The 27,853-nt window shown below is 48.6% G+C and overlaps 1 protein-coding gene across 1 annotated transcript in view; it reads left to right on the plus strand.

Annotated features, from left to right (window-relative positions):
- The window catches only part of ADAMTS17 (ADAM metallopeptidase with thrombospondin type 1 motif 17), a 342,817-nt gene that overhangs the window by 307,810 nt on the left and 7,154 nt on the right, over positions 1-27,853 (plus strand). Inside the window, exons 19-20 of the mRNA XM_021680437.1 lie at positions 9,105-9,309; positions 13,301-13,453. Of these exons, the coding sequence (XP_021536112.1) occupies positions 9,105-9,309; positions 13,301-13,453 (358 nt within the window). The remainder of the gene's footprint in view (positions 1-9,104; positions 9,310-13,300; positions 13,454-27,853) is intronic.

The raw sequence follows: 27,853 nt of genomic DNA on the forward strand, positions 1-27,853 counted from the left end.
CAAGAGAGAGCATGAGTGGAGAGGAGGGGGAGAAGCAGGCTCCCCGATGAGCAGGGAGCCCGACGTGGGGCTCAATCCCAGGACCCTGGGATCATGACCTGAGCTGAAGGCAGACGCCCAACCGACTGAGCCACCCAGGTGCCCCTCTTCAAACTTTCTAAATGAAAAGGGAGAGCTTCAATCTGTCTGGCCTTCCAAATCAGATTTCCTGAGTCCTTCCTGACACTTAGGGATGGACAAGATCGCTCTTATCAAAGGCCAGACCCTTTTTCAAAGTAGACTAACCAACTGACCCAGACTCTGACACCAAATCCCAAGGGGCAGACAGCGGCAAACTCTGGCTGAGTCCCAGCCTTCCCCTCACACATTCTCTCTACTCACCCGGTCCCTGGCCTCCCACCCCTGCTGGCCACCTGCATCTTGGATATTGTGCGTGTCTCTGACAGGTCACCTGCTCTGCCATCTGGCCCAGGATGACTTTTCCCAGCGCTCCTGCCAGTGGGCAGGGGTTGCCCTTCTAGACCGACATGTCCACGAGAGGAAGCTCCCAGTCTGTTCTGGCGCTGCTGCTTGGGTTCTCAGTTCTCAGCACTTCCTTCTCACACAGAGGTCCTCTCTCACTCATGCTTCTCCCATGAGCAGCCACTTGACCAGAGCCCCAGTGAGGATGGTGAGATGTCTTCCTTACCTCTACCATGGGGACGGGCCTGGTTTCCAAAGCTTGGGCATTACCCCAAGATTGAGATCTATGGAGCCCACTGTGTAGGCACCGAACCAGATTTGTTTGAAGAACATCCACAGAGTTTCTCTTCTCCACCCTCATTCAACTGAGCATTCACAGCACTGGCACCCCCTTCTCCCGGGGGCCTCTCCCTGATCAGCAACACCTCCTTGTGGATAAATCCAGAGAATACTTTTCAGGCCTCTTCCAACCCAACCCAGCTGGCATCTCTTGAACAGTCTTGCTGGTTGCCCCTTCTCTGGCTCCTTATTCCGATCATAGATGCTTGCATTTCCAGCCCCTGCCGTCGGTCCTCTGTCCTCTTTTCTCCCTGTAGAAGCTCCCCAGGTGAGTTGTTCTTACCTTGCTTTCTACCATGACCTTCTTCCTGATGACTTCCCACCCTGTGTCTCCACCCCAGACTGCACCCCTGACTCCAGAACTGCACCTTCAGACCCTTCCCAGCACCATTCAGCTACCCAGTGGCCGCCTCAACCTGACATTCTCAAACACTTCTGCCCCCAGGCCAAGTCTTCTCTCTGTGTTCTCCATTACAGCGGAGGCACCAGTGGTGTCCTCTGAGCCCGTTGGAATCCTGAGCTTGACTCTTGCCCCCTTTGTCTCTGACCCCACATACCCAAAGCCATGTCAGCCTCACTCTTAAAGAGTCTTAGGTCTGCTTTCCATTTCTCCACTACTGTCTTGGTGAAGGCCATCATCTTGCCCCCCAAGGCTCATGATTACCTGAGACACCAAGGCAACTTCTCTTCCACTCCCCTTTAGGTACTCTTCGAGAACCAGCCATCCCAAACTGGTTGGCTGCACTCTCTCACTCCGTGGCATATCATGAGCAGGCACTCTCTGTGAGAGCATTGAGCCCTGCTGCTTTGGATGGCCAACTTCACCTTGGACCCAACTCAAGCTCCATTTCCTCCACAGCACTTATCAGAGAGTGAAGAAATTGTCTATTTATATGTTTCCCTTTCCCCCAAGGACCACACATTTGCCTGAGCTTTGTGAATGTGGGGACACTGAACCAAGTGCCCCAACCCTTGGTTGAGAACTTGGCATAAAGTTGACACTCATGTGTCTGGGGGGACAAATAAGCCAAGGTTGAACAAAGCAAGTGTACTTTGTACAGTAGCTGTTCTTTCTTTAACCTGCCCTGCAGCTTTCTGGAGCTTCTGAGCTGTTTCCCATCATTCTTTCTATGCTATGATGTTTTACAAGTAGCCTGTATGATGCCAGCTATTCAGGTTATCACACACAGGCATCTTGTTTCCTTCCTTTGGTTAATTTAGCTAATGCAGGGAATATCCCTGACACAGACATTGGCAGAGATTGGTGCTCAGCCAATGCCAGATCCTTCTTACTGATGCGTTTTGGAGATGGATAAAGTTGACAGAATCCCATAGACACAACACTTGTTAGCTCGAGCACCTCTTGTATTGAAATACATCTCACATTATTATTTTTTTCAGTTTGAAGTTGTTGAAAGTGAATGACCTACCAGTGTTCTCTCTCTGGTTGTCTATATTTGGGATTCACTTTATATTCAAGATAAAATAACCGTGTCAAAAGAACAGGATCCTGAATATGGTGTTCTTTCTTTGTAACCACTAACTCACATTTCGGCAGATTTCACAAGATCTTTGCCTAATTTAAATCTCAGCCAGATCAAGATTTGAATAGAAAGTGTGTTTTGATTAGAAGCTGAAATTTCTCAGAACTGTGAATGGGATGGGTGTGGGGTAGGCAAAATAATGACCCCCCCCCAAAAAAACATGTCTATATCCTAAGTCCCAGAACTTGTGAATATGCTGAGTTCCATGTCAAAGGGAAATGAGGGAAATCGGAGGGTTTCAGTTGGAATTAAAGTTGTACTATGGATTGAATTATATCCCTCCCCCACCGAAAAAAAAAAAGGAAAAAAAAGATATTGAAGTCCTAATCTTCAGTATCTCAGAATGTGACTTTTTTGGAAATAGGGTCATTACAGGTGTAATTAGTGAGGATGAGGTTATACTAAGTAGGGTGAGCCCCTCATCTAATCTGACTAGAGTCCTTCTAAAGACAGCTGTGTAAGGACACACAGATACAGGGCAGACGCCGTGAAGACAGAGGCAGAGATTAGAGTAACACGTGTACTAGCAAGGAACAGCAAGGATGGTCAGCTGTCCTTAGAACCTAGGAGAGAGAGGCATAGAACAGATCCCTCAGAGCCCTTAGAAGGAGCCAACATCCTGTAGCATCCGCATGGGTCCAGTGCAATCACAGAGGTTCTTAAACGTGGAGGAGGAGGGCAGATGAGAACGTTGGAGGGATATAGCATGAGAAGGACTTGACCTGACACTGCTAGCTTTGAAGATGGAGAAAAAGAGCACAAGCCAAGGAACGGGGGCAGCATCTGGAAGCTGGAAAAGGCAGGTCTTCCCAGAGTCTCCAGAGGGAACCAGCCCTGGCGGCAGTGCCTTTATTTTAGACCAGTGAGACCCATGTCAGATTTCCAACCTCCCGAATTGTCAAATGCTAAATCTGTTGCTTTGTGCCATTCCCTTTATGGTCATTTGCTACAGCAGCAATAAAAAAAAAAGAAAGAAAGAAAGAAAGAATGCAAGGTCTCAGGTAGGATCAAACTTGAAGTGTGTGTGGAGGAGCCAAGTCTCTTTCCTGCTGGACAGGAAAGGAATCCGGTCCTTCATGACTCCAGAGCAACCAAGGAAGGGAGGCCTGAACTATAGAAGCGTTAACAGTGGCTTCCTCAAGAATTAGTTTTCCTGCTTTTAAGAAGATCTGCAAACTCAAACTTAGCTAGTACACGTCACTGTTAAGGTTTCTAGGGGGCACGAGTAAAAAAGAAAAAAATCAGACTTCAGTTGTCATTGTCGCATGAATTGTTTTATGGAACAGCAGTTCCTTTCTCAAATTCCTGGACTTGGAATTAATGGGGTTTTTCCTCGGATGTTTACTTGCATGGTGATATCCCCCTGCCATAGACCGGCATCCTGCAGCTGTGTACTCATTGTGGTGAAATGGTTTTCAGCCACCAAAACCACAGTTTCCAGAAAGTGATTTTTTTTTTTCTCCCCATACCTTGCTGAGGTATTTGTCAAGATCGGGAGAAAAAAAAAAAAATCTAGCTGAAAACAGCTCCGATCACCTGCAGCCTGTGTGTGCGGGGCGGCATCGGTCCTCTAGCCAGCTCCTCCCACATCTCAGGTGGGTCTGCCCACGCCAGTGAGGACGGTCTGCATGGATGCTCCACGGCTACAATGTGGCTGCACAGAGCTGAGCACCAGCCTTGTTTCCTGTCTCATCCTTGCCGCCTGGGGGCTGGGGAGACACCTCACTTCCTTGTCCCTTTCTCACCTATCTACTCCCTGTTTCTAACCATCGCTTTTTTTTTTTTAATTAAATTGTAGTAAAATACACATGAAATTTACCACCTTAACCATTTTTAAGTTACAGTTCAGTGGCATTAAGTATGTTCACAGAGCTGTGCACCCATTACTACTGACTCTCTCCAGAACTCTGTCTGCCTCTTGGAAGAGCAAGTGCGGCTCCGCGCCCATTAAACACGAGCTTCCCATTCCTTCCAACCTGGCAGCTCCCATTCTACTTTCTGCCTCTGTGAATCTAACTCCTTCAGTTGCCTCACTTAAGTGGAATCATTCAGGACGTGTGCTTTCGTGACTGGCTTATTTCACTCAGCATAATGTCCTCCAGGGTCACCCATGCTGCAGCCTGGGACAAGAGGTCCTTCCTCTATAAGGCTGAGTACTGTTCTGTTGTACGTACTTACCATATCTTGTTTATCCACGTATCCACCAACGGACACTAGGCTTGCTTTTGCCTCTTGGTTACCGTGAATAATGCTGCCATGAACAGGGGCACCCAAATATTTTCCCATCACTGTTTTTATTTTAAGTTTTTATTTAAATTCCAGTTAGGGGGCACCTGGGTGGCTCAGTCTGCCTTCGGCTCAGGTCATGATCTCGGGGTCCTGGGATTGAGCCCCACATCGGGCTCCCTGCTCAGCAGGGAGTCTGCTTCTCCCTCTCCCTCTGCCCCTCCCCACCTCGTGTTCATTCTCTCTCTCTCTCTCTCTCTCGTCTTTCTCCTCTCTCTCACAAATAAATAAAATCTTTAAAAAAATAAAAATAAATAACCGTTAGTTAACATACAGTGTAATATTAGTTTCAAGTGTACAGTATAGTGATTCAACACTCCTATCACTGTTTTTAAACCTATCAAGTATTAGAATGACAAAGGGCCCCTGAGTAAAACAATATGCAACAGCCGAGTTTATTTCCAGTTACCTCTGCTTGTACTTTAAGGGTCTGCTCCGACATCGCCTCCCCCAGACTCACCCCGAGATGGAGTGAGGCTCCTCCCCATGCCACCACAGTGCTGTGCTCTCCTCCGCCTGGGCGGGGAGCCTTGTTCACTGATGGTGACTGGCTGGCTGGTTGTCTGTCTCCTGAGGCGGTGTGCCGTATTTGCATCTGTATGTCTGCAACCCTGTGCGGAGCTGGGAATTTGGAGCGGGAGAAGGAAGGGCAAGGGGACAGAGAGCTGGGAGGGTGCCCTGAGCTGCCCCATGTGGGACTTGCGGGTGTGGAGTGCATTCGTGCCCCCTTCTCACCTCATCACGTTGTCCGTGAGAACCACAGTGGTTTTGGGAGTCTGCCTTGGCCTCAGGCAGGGCTTGTTTTGAATCTGACAGTAACTAGCCCTCGAAGGAGGGGAGCAGGGGGAGCCCTTTTACACAGCTCCCGGAGACAGAGAATTCCCCCCTTTAGGGAGCAGGGCAGACCATAGATCAGTTTCGTGCACGTCTGCATGTGCTTAGGCCTCTGTCCCCCATTCTCCTGCCAGACTCTAGGCAATGGCAAGGAGGGACATTGCAGGGGGTCAAAGGATTCTTCTGGAAAGGAAGGTAGGATCCATGGGCTGTTTTGCATTCTGTCATCCTTCTGCAAAGCACCTCAAAGGCCCAGGAGACACCAGAGGCAAAGGAAAGAGGAACAGGAAGGAAAGGTAACCCCTCCCAGCTCTACAGGAAGCTGATCCCCGTGGGTCTGACTTTTCCAGTCTGTGATGGAACAGGAGGGATAGGAGATGTCTGAGGGAGGACTGCTCAACCTCTCTCAGCTCTTCCCCATGCCCTCAGTTGCCCAGATGTGACCTTTGTGTAGACCAGAGTCAACTTGCATATTCCCTAGAGCCCATGCTCTGGTTGTGTGTCCAGAGCTGGAGATGCTGGTGCCCCCTGGCCAACAGCATGCACGCCCACAGGCAGGTGACATTCCCGTGAGTAGGACATAGAGGTCCCGCTTCCCAGCCTGACCCCTGGGAAGCACAGAAAATACAAAAAAGAAGTGGGGGGGATGCCTGGGTGGCTCAGTCATTAAGCATCTGCCTTCGGCTCAGGTCACGATCCCAGCATCCTGGGATCAAGTCCAGCATTGGGCTCCCTGCTCAGTGGGGAAACTGCTTCTCCCTCTGCCTACTGCTTGTGCTTGCTCTCTCTCGCAAATAAATAAATAGCATCTTAAAAAAAAAAAAGACAAGAGGGGGATACAAAGTTCTTCTCACAGTTGAGGTCAATGCAGGAGCACTGAACAGGTCTCAAGCTAGAGCCTGACATTTGTATTCACAAAGTCAATGGCAAAAGGTCAGGACAAAGGAGATCTGGCTGAGAGTCGGTGCAGGAGAAAAATAAGAGAAGTCGTTGGGGCTAATAGGTGCAGTCTGCTTGCTTAAAAACAGACATAGTGTAGAGCTGAGCTGCTTTAATGAAACCAGAGCCTCCCTTTAAAGAGGGAAAAAAACCCATCACATTCTCTCCTGCTGCTTTCAGACCACATCTGGGCCATTTTGCCCACGACAAAGCAATCCATTTTGAGAACAGTAGTGACTGATGAGAGAATTAGAACAGAAAGGATTCAGAATCTGCCACATGCAAATTATTTTGATCAAGATAAAAGAAAGCTTTGGGGGAACAAAAGCGCTATCTTCAAATATTTAAGAAGCCAATCATGTTACTCCAAAGACCAGAATGAGGAGAAATGGGTAGGGTTTGGTTTTGTTCTGATAGTGTTGTTCAAGCACTTGGCAGGTGCTGAAATGGGAGCAGGATTTGCTCACCTCTGGGACTTCATCATCTCCTACTGAAGAGATGAAGAAGAACAATCGCTAAGAGTTATACAGGCTTAGGTGTGCCAGGTGTTGGTGTAAGCAGCTTACAGGCGATATGTCCCTTGTCCCAGGGTAGGCACAGTCACTTCCATCCCACAGCATAGGCAAGGGGTCTGGTAAGAGGAGCTTCTCTGCGGTTATTCCCTGGGGGCATGGAGGACAGTGATGGCTCTACCAAGGGGACTGGAAGTCAGAGGAGGTCGCCTGAGCTTGCCCTAAGGGACAAGGAGGAACAGTATAGGGGTGGAGGGAGGGAGCCTGGGTAGCTCCATCTTCTCAACATTTAGCCCAACCACTGCCATCACCCCCAGCTGGTACAAACCACCCTCATCTCCTACCTGGACTGGTGCAGTAGCCTCCTCCCTAGTCTCCCTGTTGCTGCCCTATAGACTGGTATCTGCCCAGAGCCAGTAAATGACCCTCTCCAAGCCTGGGGGGCACATCACTCCTCTCTCCAAACCCTCTGGGACTGCATCTTATTCAAACAAGAGCCACAGTGGCCAGCCAGGGCCTGTAGGATCTCACCCTGTCCTCTCTCATGTTCCTCTCCCTGCCCCTCCCTCTGTTCACCCCTCCCCCAGCCACACCGGACTCCTTGCTGCTCCTCTGCTCTGCCAGCACACTCTTCCCCACGGCCTTTGCACCCACTGTGCCCTCTGCCCAAAAGTCCTTTCCCAAGGAACCACATGACTAACTTTCTTGCTTCCTTCCAGGCTCTGCTCACATGTCAGCTTATCCGTGGGGCTGTCCCTGCCACCTTATGTTCTCACCCCTCACCTCCTCCCTGGTCTGCTCTACACTGTTTTACTTTTCTCTAAAGTACTTACCACCATGTGACATCTTCTCTATTCATGTATGATATATAATATACACTATATATACTCTATTGTATATCATTCCTTGGTTTACTGTCTGTCCCCATCAGGATAGTAAGATTCAGAGGGCAAGGCTTTGTTTTGTTCCCTGCCTCATCATCAGAACCTAGAACAGTGCCTGGCACATGGGAGGCCCTCAGTGAATGTGCCATGCTGGGATGGATGAATGAGCAAGTAAGCTAGGACTGGAGATGAAGAGAGGCCTGGCACCACCCAGAGTCCCCTCAAGAACGCTTCCAGTGGGAAGACACTACTGACGTTTCTAAACAGTAGGATGGCATGATCAGATTTGGTTTCAGGATCTTAGGACTGTTCCAACTGATGAGGAAGAACTGAATGTTTATCAGAGCCAGCCATCAATGGATTCAGCCATTTTGTCAAGTGGTGAGCTCCTGGGAGCTAAGAGGATCTGAGGCTCGTGCAGGGACTGAAGGAGGAGAGAGTCCTTTTGTGTCCCCAAAAGGGCATTCAAAGTCCCATTTGTGTCCTGAGAAATCATGATTTCCGACCGCTCAGCTTCTTTCCAACACCCTGAGGCCAACCGAGACCCTGGTCGAATTGGGGTCATTGAAATGGAAGGCAGGTAGGCCAAATTTTAGTGGAGCACTTTCACCAGCTCAGTCTTATCCCAGCGCATGAGTTGCCTCCTCAAGAGTGACAGTCCCCACCCAAGAAGTCCTCCACTCTTTGGAAATCAGGGAGTCCCTGGTCCTGGTGTGTTCAAGCTGGTACCAGGGCATCCTCTGTCAAGGGGTGTACCAGTTAGGTTTTGTTGCGGTGACAGACCACCCCAGCATCTCAGTGGCTGACAGCAGTGTCCTATTATGACAGAGCTCAGCCGTCAGAGCATCCCCTGTGTTGGGACCTGCTATTCTCATGGCAGAGGGCAGGAAACGGAGAGAAGCAGAGCCAAACCACATAATCACACTCAAAGCTTCTGCTGGGACATGGCCAGCTTCATGTTTACTGACACCCCATTGAACAAAGCATGGCATAGACAGCAGGTGGGATATATAATCCTGCCACAGGGAGAGCGACCGCTCAGGAACAATAATTCAACCTGCCATAGAGGTGTTGTGTGCAGAAGGATTTCTGTTTTGAATAAGCCATTGACCCACTCAACTCATGGGACTCCCTCTGCTCTAATACTTCAGAATTATTTTGAAAGTCAGTTGCAAAGCTCTCTGCGTCCATCTCCCTTCCTCACATTACAGGCCCAAGATGCCATGATGTGTCTGGAAGGCCCTCCAGGGAAGCTGGCCTCCCCACCCGGTTACTCTCTCACTGTCTCTCCTCCTCCTGGACAGGTGGGTGGCAGGCCCATGGAGCCCCTGCTCAGCAACATGTGAAAAGGGCATCCAGCATCGGGAGGTGACCTGCGTATACCAGCTGCAGAATGGCACCCACGTCACCACACGGCCCCTCTATTGCCCGGGCCCCCGGCCAGCACCAGTGCAGAGCTGCGAAGGCCAGGACTGCCTGTCCATCTGGGAGGCATCTGAGTGGTCACAGGTGGGTGCCCGGGCTGCCTTCTCCACAGGGACCCCAACATGGTGCCTTTCCCTCTGTGGTATTTGTGACTCAAACCCAAGTATCACAGTGCTTGCCAGCCCCCAGATAACTAAGAAAGATGTGTTCTAGCTCACATATTCTTAAATTCCATCTGAGGTGACAGTATGGCTAAACAAGCATGGGTAATGTGTTTTTGATCATATATATGTTTTTGACAGTATTTACCACAGTTCGATCCCATTTCCTATGAAAATTCTCATGTAAAGATGGATGGATGGATGGAGGGATGGATGGATGGATGGATCGATCAATAGATGGATGGATGGATGGTTGGTTGGTTGGATGGTTGGATGGATGGATGGATGGATGGTTGGTTGGGTAGATGGATGGATGGATGGATGGTTGGGTGGGTGGGTTGGGGGGTAGGTTGGTAGGTAGGTAGACAGACCAACTGACTAACCAACTGACCTTATTTTCTTTTGATGTATGTATTTGAATTCTGGTGCGATCAGTTGGGAAGGTGGTTTCAAAGGCTTTCTTTGAACTCTGTGCCAGTCTTTGTGGATTGTAAGAGGCAAGCAGACACTGGGAGGGACAGTTTTTAGTGTACAAGTTGGAGTCACACATCTCATGCCATAAAACATTTTGGAAAGAGGTCAATTAAGCCTTAAGTTTTAACTTGAAAGACTGATTCTGGAAATATTTTATCTTTGGTAATATCATCCTTCAAGGCTTTGCGTTGACTTTGCTTTAATATTTTGACTGTTTGGCCATAAAATAAAAAGCTGAATAAAGGGCAAGTTTCCCTCAGGTCCTCCATCAAAAGTGTTCTAGGAAAGTCAGAAAGGCTAAATCCAAGACACTCTTCAGTGTGGAAAATATTTTTAAAGTTCCTTTTTTATTGCCAAACAGTTGGAATTATTTTGAATAAGAAAGTATTTAGCCCATTCTTAATGAACGAAAAGTTTGCCCTTGGCTACTCTGAAATGGGGTTTACTTTTCAGACAGATCTTGACATGTACCCGTTAAAGACCTGAGTCTTTAGCCTGCCCTTTATGATATTTTAGGGAAAAGAGAGAGTTTAAAATTTTGATCTTTTATATGTACTTAGGACTGTAAGTGGAACATTCAAGGGACCTCTTTTAGGGAGGGGGACTACTTGCTGGAGGGGTAGGATCAGGCATGCAGTCTCCCATCCCCACCCCCCCCCCCACCAACCCACCCTGAGCCCGAGGGTCTTTATCACCTGGTTCTTGATCCAAAAAAAATTTATTTTTTAATCAGATCAAAGCCATAAATTTTCCATTCAGACTCTTTCTCATAGAAAAAAAAAAATGTCCTTACCAAAATAACCAAGCCTGACATTATCAACTATCACCATAGCATTAAAGAACACCAGACTGGAAAATGTGAGACAACTGAAGCAAGATTTAAAGAAATCTCTCTAATTTCACGTCTCTATCTCTGTGTGTGCCTGATCCTAATGCTGAAATAGTATCCATACCAATCAGTCTCCTTCTGGCTCACCCTAGGCTCGAGCTAAATGCCTCTTTCTGAACAGTCAACTGGGAATCAAATCTTGCCCTCATTCACGAGATGCTCACCAAACTGGCATTTCTACTGCTTCACCACATGCTGAGGCCCCTTTAAAGATTTTATTTATTTATTTGAGAGAGAGAGAGAGAGCACAAGGAGGAGGAGGGGCGGAGGGAGAGGGAGAAGCAGACCCCCCACTGAGCAGGGAGCCCACCACGGGGCTCGATCCCAGGACCCCAGGATCATGACCTGAGCTGATGGCAGATGCTTAACCGACGGAGCCACCCAGGCGCCCCAGTGCTGAAGCCCCTTTAATGTTCCTTCTTCTGGAAACAAATGGGTTTAAATTTCTCGTGGCAGAGAAATTTATTTTATTGAGGAGGCTGCCTTTACATGTAGCCAGCAGTGTTGATCACCCATACTGTCTACCCCCCAGCTTCTTCCCAGCTTTGTTCGAATGAGGAGCAGATACCAGGAAGGAAGCAAAAGAGAGTGACTGTCTCCTGTCCTAGGCCCCTCCAGAGGAAGCCCCACCTTCTGGTCAGAAGGGCTGAGCCAGCGTTTGGTCAAGAAACAGGCTAGACATTACAGTGTTTGAAATTCAAGGGAAAGGGACAGGGAATGCAGAATAGAGTAAGACAATGCAGGAAGTCTGGCAGAAGTGGTAAGAAGGCTTCTAGTTGAAGAAAGAGCGTGGGCTCCAGGGAGGAGCCCACAAGTCAAATGGTCAAGGCAGAGCTAATGAAATGGTCAGGGAGCATCACCATGCAGAGAAGCAGAGAGATTGACCTTCAACTCGGTAACCCAGGCTCCCAGCAGCGGCCCTCCCAGCCACAACCCATCCTGCCCAAGACGGTGACGCCTGCTCTGGACTGACCCCTTGCATCCAAGATCCTATAAAGCCGACCCCTCACCCGCACACAGGACCAAATGCGCATGTTCTCCAGCTCCCCCCAGATGACACCACAACCAGTTCTGAAGCATGTGTATTTCTTCTAAAACAAGCCAATCTAAGTTAGTCTCAAAAAAAAAAAAAAAAAAAGAGAGAAAGAAAAAAAAAGCCTCGGAGAGCTAAATTGAACTCATCGGAAAAATAAAGCTACATAACATTTGGGGATAAATGTTAATAATAGAACTATAAAGAACAACTTTTGTCCTGTACGTGCATTTTCCCAGGGGACACAGTGGAACTTTTTAAAAAAATCAAGTTTGCTGTGGCTCAAGAATATCTGCTGTATATTTCTGGTAAATCAAGCAAGTATGAAAGCAGACGCTCGATTTGTGAGGGCTCCATTTTGTGCCACCACAGGGCATGGGCTGTCCCCGCCATAGCTCTAGGACCCAGCTGTTGGGAGCCTGGGCCTCACTGTGTCTGTACCTCTTGGCGGAATACAGCCTTCAGGCCAACATCTCCGCAAGTTCCGTGTTTGCTTCCATGGTGGAGACAGGCAGGGCTTCTGTACCCGGCAAATAAGAGAGAGAGAGCTCCCTGGGTTTGCAGGACGCGTCACCTCCTCTTGCTGGCCGGATCGTGCACAGTCAGTCCCATCCTCCCGAGGTCACAGGTCTGCTCTGCCTGGGCTTCCTTCTGCTTTGTTTTGAGGTGGCTAAGCAATCTCGGAGCCCGGCGAGGTCCCTCCCTGAGTGCAGGGGGAGCACGCTAGGAGCAGGCTCCAGATACACCCCGCAGATCCACCCTGTTTACAGCTGTCACCCCACCGCTCACCCCTTCTTCCGTGGGTCTTGCTGCCTGAGGGCATGGGAATCTTGAATTCTCAGGGCTCGCACATGATCTGTCATTCCTCAGGCCCTCTTTGGGTCCCCGCACCACACTTTCTCTTGCAGTGTCTCCCGGGAAGTAGGTAAATTACCACAGGGACCATTGCTCAGTGATGCTCTTGGCATCCACACTTAACACAGTCACTGTAGCTCTCTACAAGAGCTTGCCGACGGCCTAACATGAAAGTCACCGGTGGGTTGGGTTTGCATCTCCCCGTGTTCCACCCTGAGCCTGTCATTTTGCCCCAGGCTGGCCCAGGCAGCGTGCACGGAGCTAGAGGCCAGCTCGGAGGAGTCAGGGGCCTCAGACATCTTTGCCTGGGTGTCCTTACCTGGCTTCCCCTGGCCCCGTCCCCTGCTCTGCTCAAGGGTCCACCAGCATTTGCCCCTTGAACTTCTCCACTGCATCAGTCTTTTGGACCTGGTAGCAGGCCACTAAATTCCTAGTTTGGTCTTCTGGTACCTGGAGCTCTCCCCGCTCCTGTGGCCCTCCCCCCATCACTGGCCACTTGGCTGGAGTCACAGCTGGGACCATGTGCTTCAGACTCTGGAAGCCCAGCAGCATCCTCATCCTTGCGTCCCCGGCCCTGGGGCTGGAACGTTGTTGCGACTTAATAGGCGTTGATGACCTTGAGCTGCACCAGACCGGATCAAACATCCAAACGGTATCTTGCAGTGCTCGGCCACCTGCGGCAAAGGGACCCGAAAACGAACTGTGACGTGCACCAACTCGCAAGGAAAATGCGATGCGTCCACAAGGCCCAAAGCAGAGGAGGCGTGCGAGGACTACTCGGGCTGCTATGAGTGGAAGACCGGGGACTGGTCCAAGGTGAGTCCGGCGGGCCTGCGTCTCCACCCTGCCCGCCCGCGCGGGGAGCTCTGCAAACAGGAGCTCAGCAGTCACGTGGGCTTCCATTGCATGAGGCAGTCCCAGGCTACCCAGGCTACCCAGGCAAGTTCGCTTTCTCTCCAAGCTCTGCACCTGCCCATGACCCTGTGCCGTGTGCATTCAGAAGGAAACCGAATGCCTCCCAAAGTATGGAGCAGGGTGCTCCGGATCCCAGTTGGCTGCCCTGTGCTGTGTGCGGCCTGTGCCCGAGCATCCCTCGGGGGGCTTGGCCATTGGCCATCACAAAAGCCTCATGAACACGGAGGGGCCTTGGCCGAAACGGACGCGGAGGGGGGTCAGGGGCAAACAGCACTTCACTTTCAGGACCCCTGGGTGAGGGCCCGCACAATGCATGGGCAGGCAGGTGGGGGCTCTGGGGGGGGGCGGCGGGCAGAAAGGAAGAGCCATCTTCTAGAGCCTGGCCTGCAGCCCAGGGTGGGGGTGCAGAGAGGGTGAAAGAGCACCACAACGTAAATCAGATGTGAAAACTTCTTTGCTGTTCAGCTCTTCTTTTATTCATTGCCCTAGTATCTGTGAACCCATTACCTCTGAGGCCTGTTTCCTGGGGGGAGGGGGGAGCTGAGGTAAGTACCGCTGTCCCACATGAGCACCGGCCAGGAGGCCTGCCAGGGAACCTTTTCCCAAAAACCATAGAACTTCTAGGGACATTCGCTAACGTCTGATTTTCTAAGGAAAATTTCTAATGGCAGCAGAGGGTGTTCGTGTTTCTTTTTTGGTCTTCGCAACTGAAAACTCCCCGTTCACTTCTCTTGATGTCTCTTCACCCCAAGTTTGCAGACTGGGTGGCCCGAGGGCCCCCAGTTTTTGCGTGGCCTGCGTGATATCATAAACATTCTGGAATTAGCTACTAACATTTAAAAACAGGGCAATTTCGCCTGAAAATCTGGATTTGGGGGACCTTGTCTGGAAATCTGGCAACATGGCGATGTGTCCTCGTCCTCACTTGGCCACCGTGACCTGGGGCCAAGCAGGCCTGGTGCCTTTCCCAGGCCCTGGCCCTCCTCCAGCCCCCCCACACTCCTCTAGCCACTATGCGTTTTGATTTAGCTGCCTGGCCCAGGCAGTAATTTGGTTTGTGCCTCTGCTTTATGGAAGGAGAGATGGTTTGGCCATTAGAAAGCAAAACTTACCCAGATCGGGTCCTCCCAGAAACGCCACCTTCCTGCAAATGAGAATACAAACTCCTTCAAACTCCTGGAGGGCACAAAAGCCAATTTCTCAGGTTCCAGTTTGCCAGCTATGCTAAAATGCAGCTTCTGGATAACTGCGAATTTGGGGAAGACCAAAAACACCTCCTTTTTATTTACTCCCTGATCAGAAGATCTGACCAAAGCAATAGAACTGGGCCAACAGTCCAGTTTCTCCATGAATGTAATAACACGTAGAATGGAGTTGCCAGGATGTCTTCCTTTGGAGGAGGCTTCACTTGAACTTCACTTGAAGGCTCTTGCAAAAATGCCATTAGAACCTCGAGTCCTGTGAGAGAGGCATCAAGGGGCTGAGTTACAGCTCTGACTCACCATTTAACGTATCTTAACCTCTCTGGCCCTCAGTCTCTTTATTGCTACAATGGAGAATCATTAACACTGGCCCTGCCTGTTTCTCAGAGACGCTCAGAGCTTTCAAGGCATTAATATATGTGACTAAGCGCTTTGACAACTCAGGCCATTTTTCCTGCCCCAAACCCAGCACCCAGTGTTTACTCTGGGTCCCCAGGAGGCACAGTCCCCAGGACTAACCTGTTCTGATCTCATCTAACTTTGTCTTATCGATTGGAGGGCCCAGCCTTTTATAGAACCATGCCAAGAAATGTTGTCTCATGGCCAACCATGTCGGACTCAGCTTGAGAAGGGTCACCAGTGTATCCCAAAGGCCCAGGGAAATGTAAGCGAGCTCTCAACAGTTTGGGTTCTAATCAATAAGAAAGCATTTTGGGAGTGTTCTGTGTCGGAATTGTCAGAAGACATAGAAGGGGAGCTCCCCAACAGAGTAAGAGGCAGAAGACCATTGTTTGGACTCCAAATGTCCAGGTGTGGACTGGAACAAAGCTGTCATTCTACTTGGGGAATTAGAAGGGTCCTGTGGTCACACCCCACATGCAGCCTATGCTAGCGAAGGGTGACCTCCATGGTCATAGATATCCCTGGGCAGGAAGCGGAGGGGAGGGGAGGGGTCAAGGAGGGCCTGGGCTGCATGCAGCCATCAGAGTTTGAGGTCTACCCCTGCGCCTCTGCCCTCCGACCAGGTCCTTGGCCCTGTTTTCTAGAAGAGACAGTAGATGCTCAGAGATTAAGTGACTGGCCCACAGTGCTCCGGCAGAGTCCAAGGTCTGAACCCCAGGTCAGAGTTCAGTCCATATGCGAGGGGCTCCAGAGGCCCATGATGGTACCTTTGAGCCACAGCATGTCCTACAGATGGTCATTGGCTCTCCAGAGCCTGGGTTTTTCCAGCCTCACCATTCGGGCTTTGAAGACCAGATGGACACCTTTGTTTTCTTAAATACCGTGAACTTCCTGGTGCGGGGAGCTGCAAAACGCCAGGAAATAAATGTGAGTCGTACCTGAGAGGCTCATCCCCGTGCTACCCCAGATCTGGTAGCTCACACTCGCCCTCCTCCATTGTTCAAGGGCCCCTCCTTGGTTGAGGAGGCCGGTTTGCCATTTAGCAAACTCCCCCACACACAGTCCACCAGGCGAAGTAGAGCCTTTAGCTGGCCTGCCTCTTTATTAGCCAGGCCATGGTGAATAATGCGTCCCAGCTTTCTGGAAATTAAGATATTGGAAGGCCACAGTGCCTGCTTTTTACTACAGCCAGCTTGATCAGTCATCCCTGGCCTTAAAAACAGGAAAGATTGATGGCATGTGATGATGATCTTGGCTGCCATCCAGGGGTGGTATCTGATGGCATCGGATTAGTGTACACAGAGCCTTGGGGGAGAGTACTCAGCATGGCAGGGGGAGGGGGCGGGAAGCTGCCCCCTCCCCAGCACGTCTGGCCAGAGCCGGGGCCCAGGGCAGACTCAATCTACCAAGCTGAGAACTTGGTCACAGACCTGGAACTGGAAGTCCAGGTATGCATGAGCATACTGAGAAAGCGTGATGGGGCAGGGGCCGCACAAAACTCAACTGTGGGACCCCCACCCTGACTGTTTGCCTCACCACCACTCCCTCCTCCACAGCCATCACTGGGTGGTCTGGCCTGCCCAGTTGCAGAAATCTGTAGAGTACAGTTCTAGAAATCTGCCCGTTGCCTTTCCCCATTTCTTTCTGGAGAATGGAAAGATACAGTTCCCTATAGGGGTCCTTGTCCTCACTTGCTGGGCAACCGGCCAACATAAGTGGATTCCACTGGATGGATGGTACCCTGACATTTACACTTCTTTGGGCTAGATTTGCTTTGCCGTTGACCTCTTATCTTCACTCTACAGCTTGTGGACAGTGCCCTTGTCACACACATGGCGTTGCTGCACTTTTTTTTTTTTTAATTTTTTTATTGTTATGTTAATCACCATACATTAAATCATTAGTTTTTGATGTAGTGTTCCATGATTCATTGTTTGTGCATAACACCCAGTGCTCCATGCAGAATGTGCCTTCCTCAATACCCATCACCAAGCTAACCCATCCTCCCATCCCCCTCCCCTCTAGAACCCTGTTTGTTTTTCAGAGTCCATCGTCTCTCATGATTCGTCTCCCCCTCCGACTTCCCCCCTTCATTCTTCCCCTCCTGCTATCATCTTCTTCTTTTTTTTTTTTCTTAACATATATTGCATTATTTGTTTCAGAGGTACAGATCTGTGATTCAACAGTCTTGCACAATTCACAGCGCTTACCAGAGCACATACCCTCCCCAGTGTCTATCACCCAGTCACCCCATCCCTCCCACCCCACCCCCCACTCCAGCAACCCTCAGTTTGTTTCCTGAAATTAAGAATTCCTCATTACAGTGAGGTCATATGATACATGTCTTTCTCTGATTGACTTATTTCGCTCAGGATAACACCCTCCAGTTCCAACCACGTTGTTGCAAATGGCAAGATCTCATTCCTTTTGATGGCTGCATAATATTCCATTGTATATATATACCATGTCTTCTTTATCCATTCATCTGTCGATGGACATCTTGGGTCTTTCCACAGTTTGGCTATTGTGGACATGGCTGCTATAAACATCGGGGTGCACGTATCCCTTCGGATCCCTACATTTGTACCTTTGGGGTAAATACCCAGTAGTGCAATTGCTGGATCATATGGTAGCTCTATTCTCAACTTTTTGAGGAACCTCCATACTGTTTTCCAGAGTGGTTGCACCAGCTTGCATTCCCACCAACAGTGTAGGAGGGTTCCCCTTTCTCTGCATCCCCGCCAGCATCTGTCGTTTCCTGACTTGTTAATTTTAGCCATTCTGACTGGTGTGAGGTGGTATCTCATTGAGGTTTTGATTTGGATTTCCCTGATGCCGAGCGATATTGAGCACTTTTTCATCTGTCTGTTGGCCATTTGGATGTCTTCTTTGGAAAAGTGTCTGTTCGTGTCTTCTGCCCATTTCTTGATTGGAATCTTTGTTCTTTGGGTGTTGAGTTTGATAAGTTCTTTATAGATTTTGGATACTAGCCCTTTATCTGATATGTTTGCAAATACCTTCTCCCATTCTGTCAGTTGTCTTTTGGTTTTGTGGACTGTTTCTTTTGCTGTGCAAAAGCTTTTTATCTTGATGAAGTCCTGATAGTTCATTTTTGCCCTTGCTTCCCGTGCCTTTGGCGATGTTTCTAGGAAGAAGTTGCTGCGGCTGAGGTCGAAGAGGTTGCTGCCTGTGTTCTTTAGGATTTTGATGGACTCCTGCCTCACATTTAGGTCTTTCAACCATTTGGAGTCTATTTTTGTGTGTGGTGTAAGGAAATGGTCCAGTTTCATTCTTCTGCATGTGGCTGTCCAGTTTTCCCAACACCATTTGTTGAAGAGACTGTCTTTTTTCCATTGGACATTCTTTCCTGCTTTGTCAAAGATGAGTTGACCATAGAGTTGAGCATCCATTTCTGGGCTCTCTATTCTGTTCCATTGTTCTATGTGTCTGTTTTTGTGCCAGTACCGTACTGTCTTGATGATGACAGCTTTGTAAAAGAGCTGGAAGTCCGGAATTGTGATGCCGCCAGCTTTGCTTTTCTTTTTCAGCATTCCTCTGGCAATTCGGGGTCTTTTCTGGTTCCATACAAATTTTAGGATTCTTTGTTCCATTTCTTTGAAAAAAGTGGATGGTACTTTGATGGGGATGGCATTGAATGTGTAGATTGCTCTAGGTAGCATTGACATCTTCACAACATTTGTTCTTCCAATCCATGAGCATGGAACGTTTTTCCATTTCTTTGTGTCTTCCTCAATTTCTTTCATGAGTATTTTATAGTTTTCTGAGTACAGATTCTTTGCCTCTTTGGTTAGATTTATTCCTCGGTATCTTATGGTTTTGGGTGCAATTGTAAATGGGATCGACTCCTTAATTTCTCTTTCTTCTGTCTTGTTGTTGGTGTATAGGAATGCCACTGATTTCTGTGCATTGACTTTATATCCTGCCACTTTACTGAATTCCTGTATGAGTTCTAGCAGTTTTGGGGTGGAGTCTTTTGGGTTTTCCACATAAAGTATCAAATCATCTGCAAAGAGTGAGTTTGACTTCTTCTTTGCCAATTTGGATGCCTTTGATTTCTTTTTGTTGTCTGATTGCTGTGGCTAGGACTTCTAATACTATATTGAACAGCAGTGGTGATAGTGGACATCCCTGATGCGTTCCCGACCTTAGGGGGAAAGCTCTCAGTTTTTCCCCATTGAGAATGATATTCGCTGTAGGTTTTTCATAGATGGCTTTTATGATATTGAGGTATGTACCCTCTATGCCTATACTCTGAAGAGTTTTGATCAAGAAGGATGCTGTACTTTGTCAAATGCTTTTTCTGCATCTGTTGAGAGGATCATATGATTCTTGTTCTTTCTTTTGTTAATGTATTGTATCACGTTGATTGATTTGTGGATGTTGAACCAACCTTGCAGCCCAGGGATAAATCCCATTTGGTCGTGGTGAATAATCCTTTTAATGTACTGTTGAATCCTATTAGCTAGTATTTTGGTGAGAATTTTTGCATCCATGTTCATCACGGATATTGGTCTGTAATTCTCCTTTTTGATGGGGTCTTTCTCTGGTTTGGGGATCAAGGTAATGCTGGCCTCATAAAATGAGTTTGGAAGTTTTCCTTCCATTTCTATTTTTTGGAACAGTTTCAGAAGAATAGGTATTAATTCTTCTTTACATGTTTGGTAGAATTCCCCTGGCAAGCCATCTGGCCCTGGGCTTTTGTTTCTTGGGAGATTTTTGATGACTGCTTCAATTTCCTTAGTGGTTATAGGTCTGTTCAGGTTTTCTATTTCTTCCTGGTTCAGTTTTGGTAGTTGATACATCTCTAGGAATGCATCCATTTCTTTCAGTTTATCTAATTTGCTGGCATACAGTTGCTCATAATATGTTCTTATAATTGTTTGTATTTCCTTGGTGTTGGTTGTGATCTCTCCTCTTTCATTCACGATTTTGTTGATTTGGGTCATTTCTCTTTTCTTTTTGATAAATCTGGCCAGGGATTTATCAATCTTGTTAATTCTTTCAAAGAACCAGCTCCTAGTTTCGTTGATCTGTTCTATTGTTCTCTTGGTTTCTATTTCATTGATTTCTGCTCTGATCTTTATGATTTCTCTTCTCCTGCTGGGTTTAGGCTTTATTTGCGGTTCTTTCTCCAGCTCCTTTAGGTGTAGGGTTAGGTTGTGTATTTGAGACCTCTCTTGTTTCTTGAGAAAGGCTTGTATTGCTATATACTTTCCTCTTAGGACTGCCTTTGCTGCATCCCAAAGATTTTGAACAGTTGTGTTTTCATTTTCATTTGTTTCCAAGAATTTTTTAAATTCTTCTTTAATTTCCTGGTTGACCCATTCATTCTTTAGTAGGATATTCTTTAGCCTCCATGTATTTGAGTTCTTTCCGATTTTCCTCTTATGATTGAGTTCTAGTTTCAAAGCATTGTGGTCCGAAAATAGGCAGGGAATGATCCCAATCTTTTGGTACCAGTTGAGACCTGATTTGTGACCTAGGATGGGATCTATTCTGGAGAATGTTCCATGGGCACTAGAGAAGAATGTGTATTCCGTTGCTTTGGGATGGAATGTTCTGAATATGTCTGTGAAGTCCATTTGGTCCATTGTGTCATTTAAAGTCTTTATTTCCTTGTTGATCTTTTGCTTAGACGATCTGTCCATTTCAGTGAGGGGGGTGTTAAAGTCCCCCACTATTATTGTATTGTTGTCAATGTGTTTCTTTGCTTTCGTTAATAATTGGCTTATATAATGGCCGCTCCCATGATAGGGACATAGATATTTACAATTGTTAGATCTTGTTGGATAGACCCTTTAAGTAGGATATAGTGTCCTTCCTCATCTCTTATTACAGTCTTTAGTTTAAAATCTAATTTGTCTGATATAAGGATTGCCACCCCAGCTTTCTTTTGGTGTCCATTAGCATGGTAAACGGTTTTCCACACCCTCACTTTCAATCTGGGGCTGTCTTTGGGTCTAAAAGGAGTCTCTTGCAGACAGCATATAGATGGGTCTTGTTTTTCAATCCAGTCTGATAGCCTGTGTCTTTAATTGGGGCATTTAGCCCATTTACATTCAGGGTAACTATTGAAAGATAGGAATTTAGTGCCATTGTATTGCCTGAAGGTGACTGTTATTGTATATTGTCTGTGTTCCTTTCTGGTCTATGTTGCTTTTAGGCTCTGTCTTTGCTTAGAGGACCCCTTTCAATATTTCTTGTAGGGCTGGTTTTGTGTTTGCAAATTCCTTTAGTTTTTGTTTGTCCTGGAAGCTTTTTATCTCTCCTTCAATTTTCAATGACAGCCTAGCTGGATATAGTATTCTTCGCTGCATATTTTTCTCGTTTAGTGCTCTGAATATATCCTGCCAGTCCTTTCTGGCCTGCCAGGTCTCTGTGGATAGGTCTGTTGACAATCTAATGTTTCTACCATTGTAGGTTACAGATCTCTTCTCCCGAGCTGCTTTCAGCTTATTTTCTCTTTGTCTCTGAGACTCGTAAGTTTTACTATTAGATGTCGGGGTGTTGACCTATTTTTATTGATTTTGAAAGGGGTTCTCTGTGCTTCCTGGATTTTCATGCCTGTTTCCTTCCCCAAATTAGGGAAGTTCTCTGCTCTAATTTGCTCCAATATACCTTCTGCCCCTCTCTCTCGTTCTTCTTCTTCTGGGATCCCAATTATTCTAATGTTGTTTCATCTTATGGTATCACTTACCTCTCGAATTCTGCCCTCATGATCCAGTAGTTGTTTATCTCTCTTTTTCTCAGCTTCTTTATTTTCCATCAGTTGGTCTTCTATATCACTGATTCTCTCTCCTGCCTCATTTATCCTAGCAGTGAGCGCCCCCATTTTTGATTGCACCTCATTAATAGCCTTTTTGATTTCAACTTGGTTAGATTTTAGTTCTTTTACTTCTCCAGAAAGGGTTTCTCTAATAACTTCCATGTTTTTTTCAAGCCTAGCAAGTATCTTTAAAGTGATGATTCTGAACTCTAGATCCAACATTGTACTAATGTCCGTATTGAGTAGGTCCCTGGCCGTTGGTACTACCTCTTGTTCTTTTTGTTGAGGTGATTTTTTCCATCTTTTCATTTTGTCCAGAGGAGAATAGGTGAATGAGAGAACAAAATGCTAACAGGGTAACAAAATCCCCAGAAAATATACTCTAAACAAATCAGAAAAGACCTGAAGCCAGGGGAAAAGAAAGAGAAAGAAAGAAAAAAGAAAAAGATAAAAACAAACAAAAACAGAACAAAACAAAAAAAAACAGAATAGGATCAAATATAGTCAGGCTGGTGCATAGATCAGTGCCACACACTAGATTTTGGGTGTATTTTGGTCTGTTAGAAGAAAGTGCGTCCCAAAATTTTAAAGAAAGAAAAACTTATATATGTACAAAAATAAGGGTTGATATGATGAAGGGATGGAATATGACTGTAAAGATGAAAATTATAAAAAATTTTATAGAAGGAATTGATAAGTTGTTTGAAAAAAGAAAGAAGAGGATTTAAAAATAAATGAAAAAAAAAGGCAGAGAATGTGATCAGACAGGAGAGTAGAACAAAGCCATACACTAGAGATTTAGGGTATATTTTGATCTGTTAGAAGAAACTATCTCAAAATTTTGAAGAGAGAACAACTTATATATATATGCCAAAAATAAGGGTAACTACTATGAAGGGATAGAATATGACTCTAGAAATGAAAAGTAAAAATGCTTTTTGGTTGAAAAAGGGAAAAAGAAAAATTAAAAAAGAAAATTAACTTTGAAAGACTAAAGAACCATGGTAAAAAAGCCATGGATTCTATGTGCAGTATTCCCCTAGCGCTGGAGTTCTGCCATTCTCATTGATCGGTAAACTTGGTCTTGGCTGGCTGTTCTCGCTGATCTTCTGGGGAGGGGCCTGTTGCCGTGGTTTCCAAATGTCTTTGCCGAAGGCGGAAGTGCCCCGCCCTTGCCCGGTCCGGGCTAAGTAATCCGCTCGGGTTTGCTCTCCGAGCTTTTGCTCCCTGCAAGCTTTCCGTACAGCTTTGGAGGCGGAGAGTGAAAATGGCGGCCTCCCAATCTCTGCCCCCGAGGAGCCGAGAACTCAGGGCCCCACTCCTCAGTGCGCCCCCAGAGAAAAGCCGTCAGTCACTCCCGTCTCCCCGGTCTCCGGCCGCACTCCGTGCTCACCCGGCCTGTGACCGCGCGTTTCTATCTCTGGCACCCGACCCCGGGTGGAGTCTCCAAACCCAGCAGATCCCTGCGGCGCGCTCCCGCGCGGCTCCTCCCAGGGGAGGAAGGTGAGTCTCCCCGGATCTGCCGCTTGTTGGGTCCCTGCTGGAGGAGCAGGGGCCCGACTGTGCCGCGGATCACGGTTTATGGCAACCCCGAGCTGAGAGCCCGGGCCTGGGCTCCGCCTCTGCAGCCGGCTTCCCTGCTCCGTTACCTGGGAGCTCTGCCGCACTCAGGCACCCCCGGTCTTTCTGTGACCCGTGCGTCCTGAGACCACACTGTCCCGGAGGGTTCCACCCCCCACTTAGCCACCAGAGTGACGTCCCTCAGCGGAGCAGACTTTTAAAAGTTCCGATTTTGTGCTCCGTGGTTCTATCACTTGCCAGAAGCAGCCGACGGAGGCCCCTCCCCCACCGTCTATCCTCCCGAATATCGCCTCAGATTCACTTCTCCGCACGTCCTACCTTCCAGAAAGTGGTCGCTTTTCTGTTCAGAGAGTCGTTGCTCTTCTTTTCTTCGATCTCTTGTTGAGTTTGTAGGTGTTCAGAATGGTTTGATCCCTATCCAGCTGAATTCCTGAGAGGAGACGAAATCCAGCCATCTCCTACTCCTCAGCCATCTTGCTCCGCCTTCCCCCCCCCCCCATTTGGTGCACTTTTAAACCCTCTCCTGTAACCAGCCTCCAACCGCTCACATGCCAGACTTTGAAGGCTTCAAGCAAGCTGCCCAGAAGGAAAGTCAATAAAAGTCCAAGGGCTGTCAGAGCCTCAGTGTATCTGGAAGCTTTGACATTTTGCCTCCAAGCAATCTCCTATTACTTGTCCCCAAGGTGCTGTTAAGAAAGATAAGCGTGTCTCCAGGGAGGTGACGGACACTGGTCCAAGGAGATGGCGCAGGTGCTGTCCTGCACTCACCGAAGCAAGAAGGAGCAGTCATCCCTTGGGAAGGGGCTGGCACCCATCTCCTCCTGCAGTGGGTGAGGGTTCCTGAGAACAGCACCCAGGACTATGGGGAGGCAGGGCCCCTCCCCCAGCCTCAGCAAATGGCTGAACCCCAACCAGGGACCTGCGCGCATTCCTGCTGAGGGCATTATTGCTCTCTGCCATGTTTGAAAAATGACCTGCCCTCCTGGGATATCCGCTATTTCCAGGTCTGTGCAAATCATTGTTTCCACCCGCTAAATGCTGGGTATTCAACCCGGGGGGCAGGGAGATGTCACTTAAAATGGGAAAGGAGGAAATCACATTTCTTTCTAGAATAGCATGACTTTTGATCAAAAGTTGAGAAGTTTCAGTTTCGAGACCAGAGGCATTAATCACGACTGAGCTGATGGGATGTTTCTAATTAGAAACAAATTATTCTGGTGGGACTCTAATGGATGGTGTTTTTAGAGAAAACCATTGGCTCTCTGTGTTAAGAGTATGGTGTTCCCTTTCACTGAAAGGATCAAAGTGACCATTGACTTCCTGGTGCCAGTGGAGGTCCCGTGGAAGGGAGCTGGTCTGACTCCTAGGCCTCAGTCAGGCCCCAGGTGTGCCCCTCACACCCGAGCCCCAGGCTGTCATGTGGAAATCACAGCACCTCCCAGAGGCCTTGGGAGGTCAGAGGAAGAAATAAGCATGTAAGAGCCTCTGTTCTATACTGTGCTCTCCCCAGACAGCTGGTAGATGCCTTCCTGCGCTCTGGGCAGGGAGATGGGGCTTTCAGCAACATGGCCTTAGCAAGGAATGAGAGGGGTTTGCTACAGAAAGTGTTTCAGCCCATACCACTTCCAAAGCCTGCACCTACTTTCTTTGGTGGGGCCTGACCCCGCACCCCACTCTGCAAGGCTGGCCTGCCTGCCAAGCTGGGGGTCTGCAACCAAGTCTCTGTGATTCAAGCAGCACTTCCTGTGCTCCTTTTCTCAGGAGAGAATGTGCCAGATCTGTCCTGGGCACGGGAGTGAACAGAGAGTAGACAGTGACCCAGCCTAGGTATGGACCGACAAGGAGCCAACCACCTTAGGCCACACTGAGTCCCCCTGGGCCAGTGTGAACACAGTGCTGTGGGACCCAGGCATCCTCTGTCTGGGGAAGCTGTGGATGGGGTTGCTGGTGGAGGATGATGCTATTTCTTTTGGGCTCGGTGACAACAGCCCCTGACATCCACTAGTGCTTTAGAATTGACAAAGCATATTCACTCGTATCATCTCATTTGGTCCCATCCCCGTTTTACAGATGAGGAAACTGGCTCAGAGTGGTGATGTGGCTTTTTTTCCCCAAGGTCACACAACTAGAAAACAGCAGGGCTAAGAGTCTGGTGCCTGCCTTCTGACTCTTAATCCACCTTTCTTTCAGGTGCATAATAATGCCAGAGGCTTAGATTCCAAACTTGAAACAGGAAGGAGCTGAACTCTAAGATGCCCGCAGCTCTAACCATCACAGGCATATCCTTGTCAGAAAGTCAGGTATCTACCTGCTCTCTCTCCACCATCACCCCCCTCCCCATCACAACCTGCTCCCAAAAGGGCTTTGTATCAGTCATTCACACTTTAGTGTCAATCTGTTGTCTCTCCCTGAGGTCCTGCCTGTTGTCTACCCTCATTTGTGAAATGAAAAGTTGAGTCCTTATTAAAAAGAAACTTGGACATCAAAGAGGAGGTGTGTGAGGCACCAGGGATATCAGGGCCCTTTTCTGGACTTTGTGAAACCATACTACGCAGGCAGCCAGCACTCTGCATGAAGACAGAGGGCCAGTTCTCCATTCAGTATTACTCTTAGGAATGTAAGAGTAGGAAAAGGAGAGTCATCACATTTCAGTGCTTTTCAGAGCAGGGGCAGAAGGGACAGAGGGCAGATTACCCCCCCCTTGGTGTGAGCACTTTGCGTGGGTGAACAGAGCCTGACACCAGGTCATAGAGTTCCAGAGAAAGGTCTAGAGCTCATATCTGCTCAATTGAGAGAAATGAGCTTGCTCTAGAGCAGAAGAGCCCCCAGAAATTTCCAGGACAGGTGCCTGCAAGGAAGTGAGATAAATCATCTAATGGCAGAATGCCTTTGCCCCCTCGGTTTCCCTGCTGCCCCTCCATTCACCCCGTAACCTTTGTCAAACCAGCTGCCTTTGTGTGGAGCGAGGGATCAGAGAGAGGGGTGGCTCCCCTGCATGGCAGCCTGGGTTTTAGCCACTACCTGGATCTCGCCATTGAATCAGAGAAGCTGTTGCCCCTAAGGAACACATGCTCCATCAGTGACCCCTGAGCAGGGCACGTGGTCAGGAGGACACAGGTCCACGTCCCTGCTCTGCTGTCTCTCATCAGAATCGTCTTAGAATAGCTCTGAATATGGCTCATATTCACCGGTGCCTGCACATGGTGACAGCGTACGTAGGAGGCAGGAGACAGGCTGTAGCATTTGCTGGGTGCCTGGGCCTGCCTCCTCCAGCAGGAGTGGAGGGTCTTTCACACAGTCACTGACAGGCCGGGAGAGCTAAGCTACCAGAGTGATCACGACTCTTGCCCAAGGACAGAGAGTGACAGTGGCCCTGCGGGGTCCTCTGTGCTCCAGGCTCACACAGCACGATCAAAAGCTCTTGGGATCACCAGCCCTTGCAGGCTGTCAGGGGTCACCTTGCCCTTGGGGCTCCCTGGCTGTAGGGCCCCGGCCAAAATCTGTAGGTTGGCAGGTTGCAAATTCAGAGACACGGGGAAACCTGAGGCTGAGGCTGAGGAGAGAAAGGAAAAACAGTTTGCCAGCATTTCCAGTTTCAAGGCTGGAGCAAAGACAGTGGGGATTTTCATTACTGTTTAAAACCTGCTATTTCAGGTTTCAACAGCTTCCGACGGTTGCACGGCTCATGCCAAGTCTGGGGGGGAAATCTGTCAAAAATGCTTTTGAAGAGCTTTTGACATTTTACCAGCCAAGTGCCTTTCAGACACCAGCAGAAAGTGGAGTTAGCATGAGGGTCTGCCCTTCCCCCAGCCCCGCCTCAGGCTCTGCGAGCCAAACCTGCCCGGGGGGCCGGCTGGCCCCTCAGAGCAGGAGACTGGGGGTGGGGGCGCTAACAAAGGGCCGTGAGGGCTCCCGGCTTGCCAGGTCTCCGGCTCACCCCAGAGCCCGGGGAGGAAGCCCGGCCGCCCCCGCCTCCGTCGGAACCCCGGGCTCAAGCAAGTATCAAGCCTTCCTGCAGCATTTCCCTCTTCCTGAGGTTTTTACGACCTCCTTTAGCTAATTCTCAAAACACCCCTTTGGGATCTGGTGTTATTTATAGTCATGATTTTACAGCTGGGAGAAGTGAAGAGAAGGAAGGCCTCGCCGCAGAGGAGCGTGTCGTGAGGGTGGGGCCCCCACGGGGTGACAGAGACCTGGTTCCTCCCTGCTGGGGAGCCCTGTGGCCCCGGAGAAGGGCGGGGTGGTAGGAGGGGGCTGGAGCTCTCACTGGGGAGTAGCTGTATGGACGATCTGGGGCTCCCATTCCTCCTCTCTGAAAGGCAGTGCTGT

Source organism: Neomonachus schauinslandi, chromosome 9 (genome assembly GCF_002201575.2).
Source record: "Neomonachus schauinslandi chromosome 9, ASM220157v2, whole genome shotgun sequence".
Classification (NCBI taxonomy): Eukaryota; Metazoa; Chordata; class Mammalia; order Carnivora; family Phocidae; genus Neomonachus; species Neomonachus schauinslandi.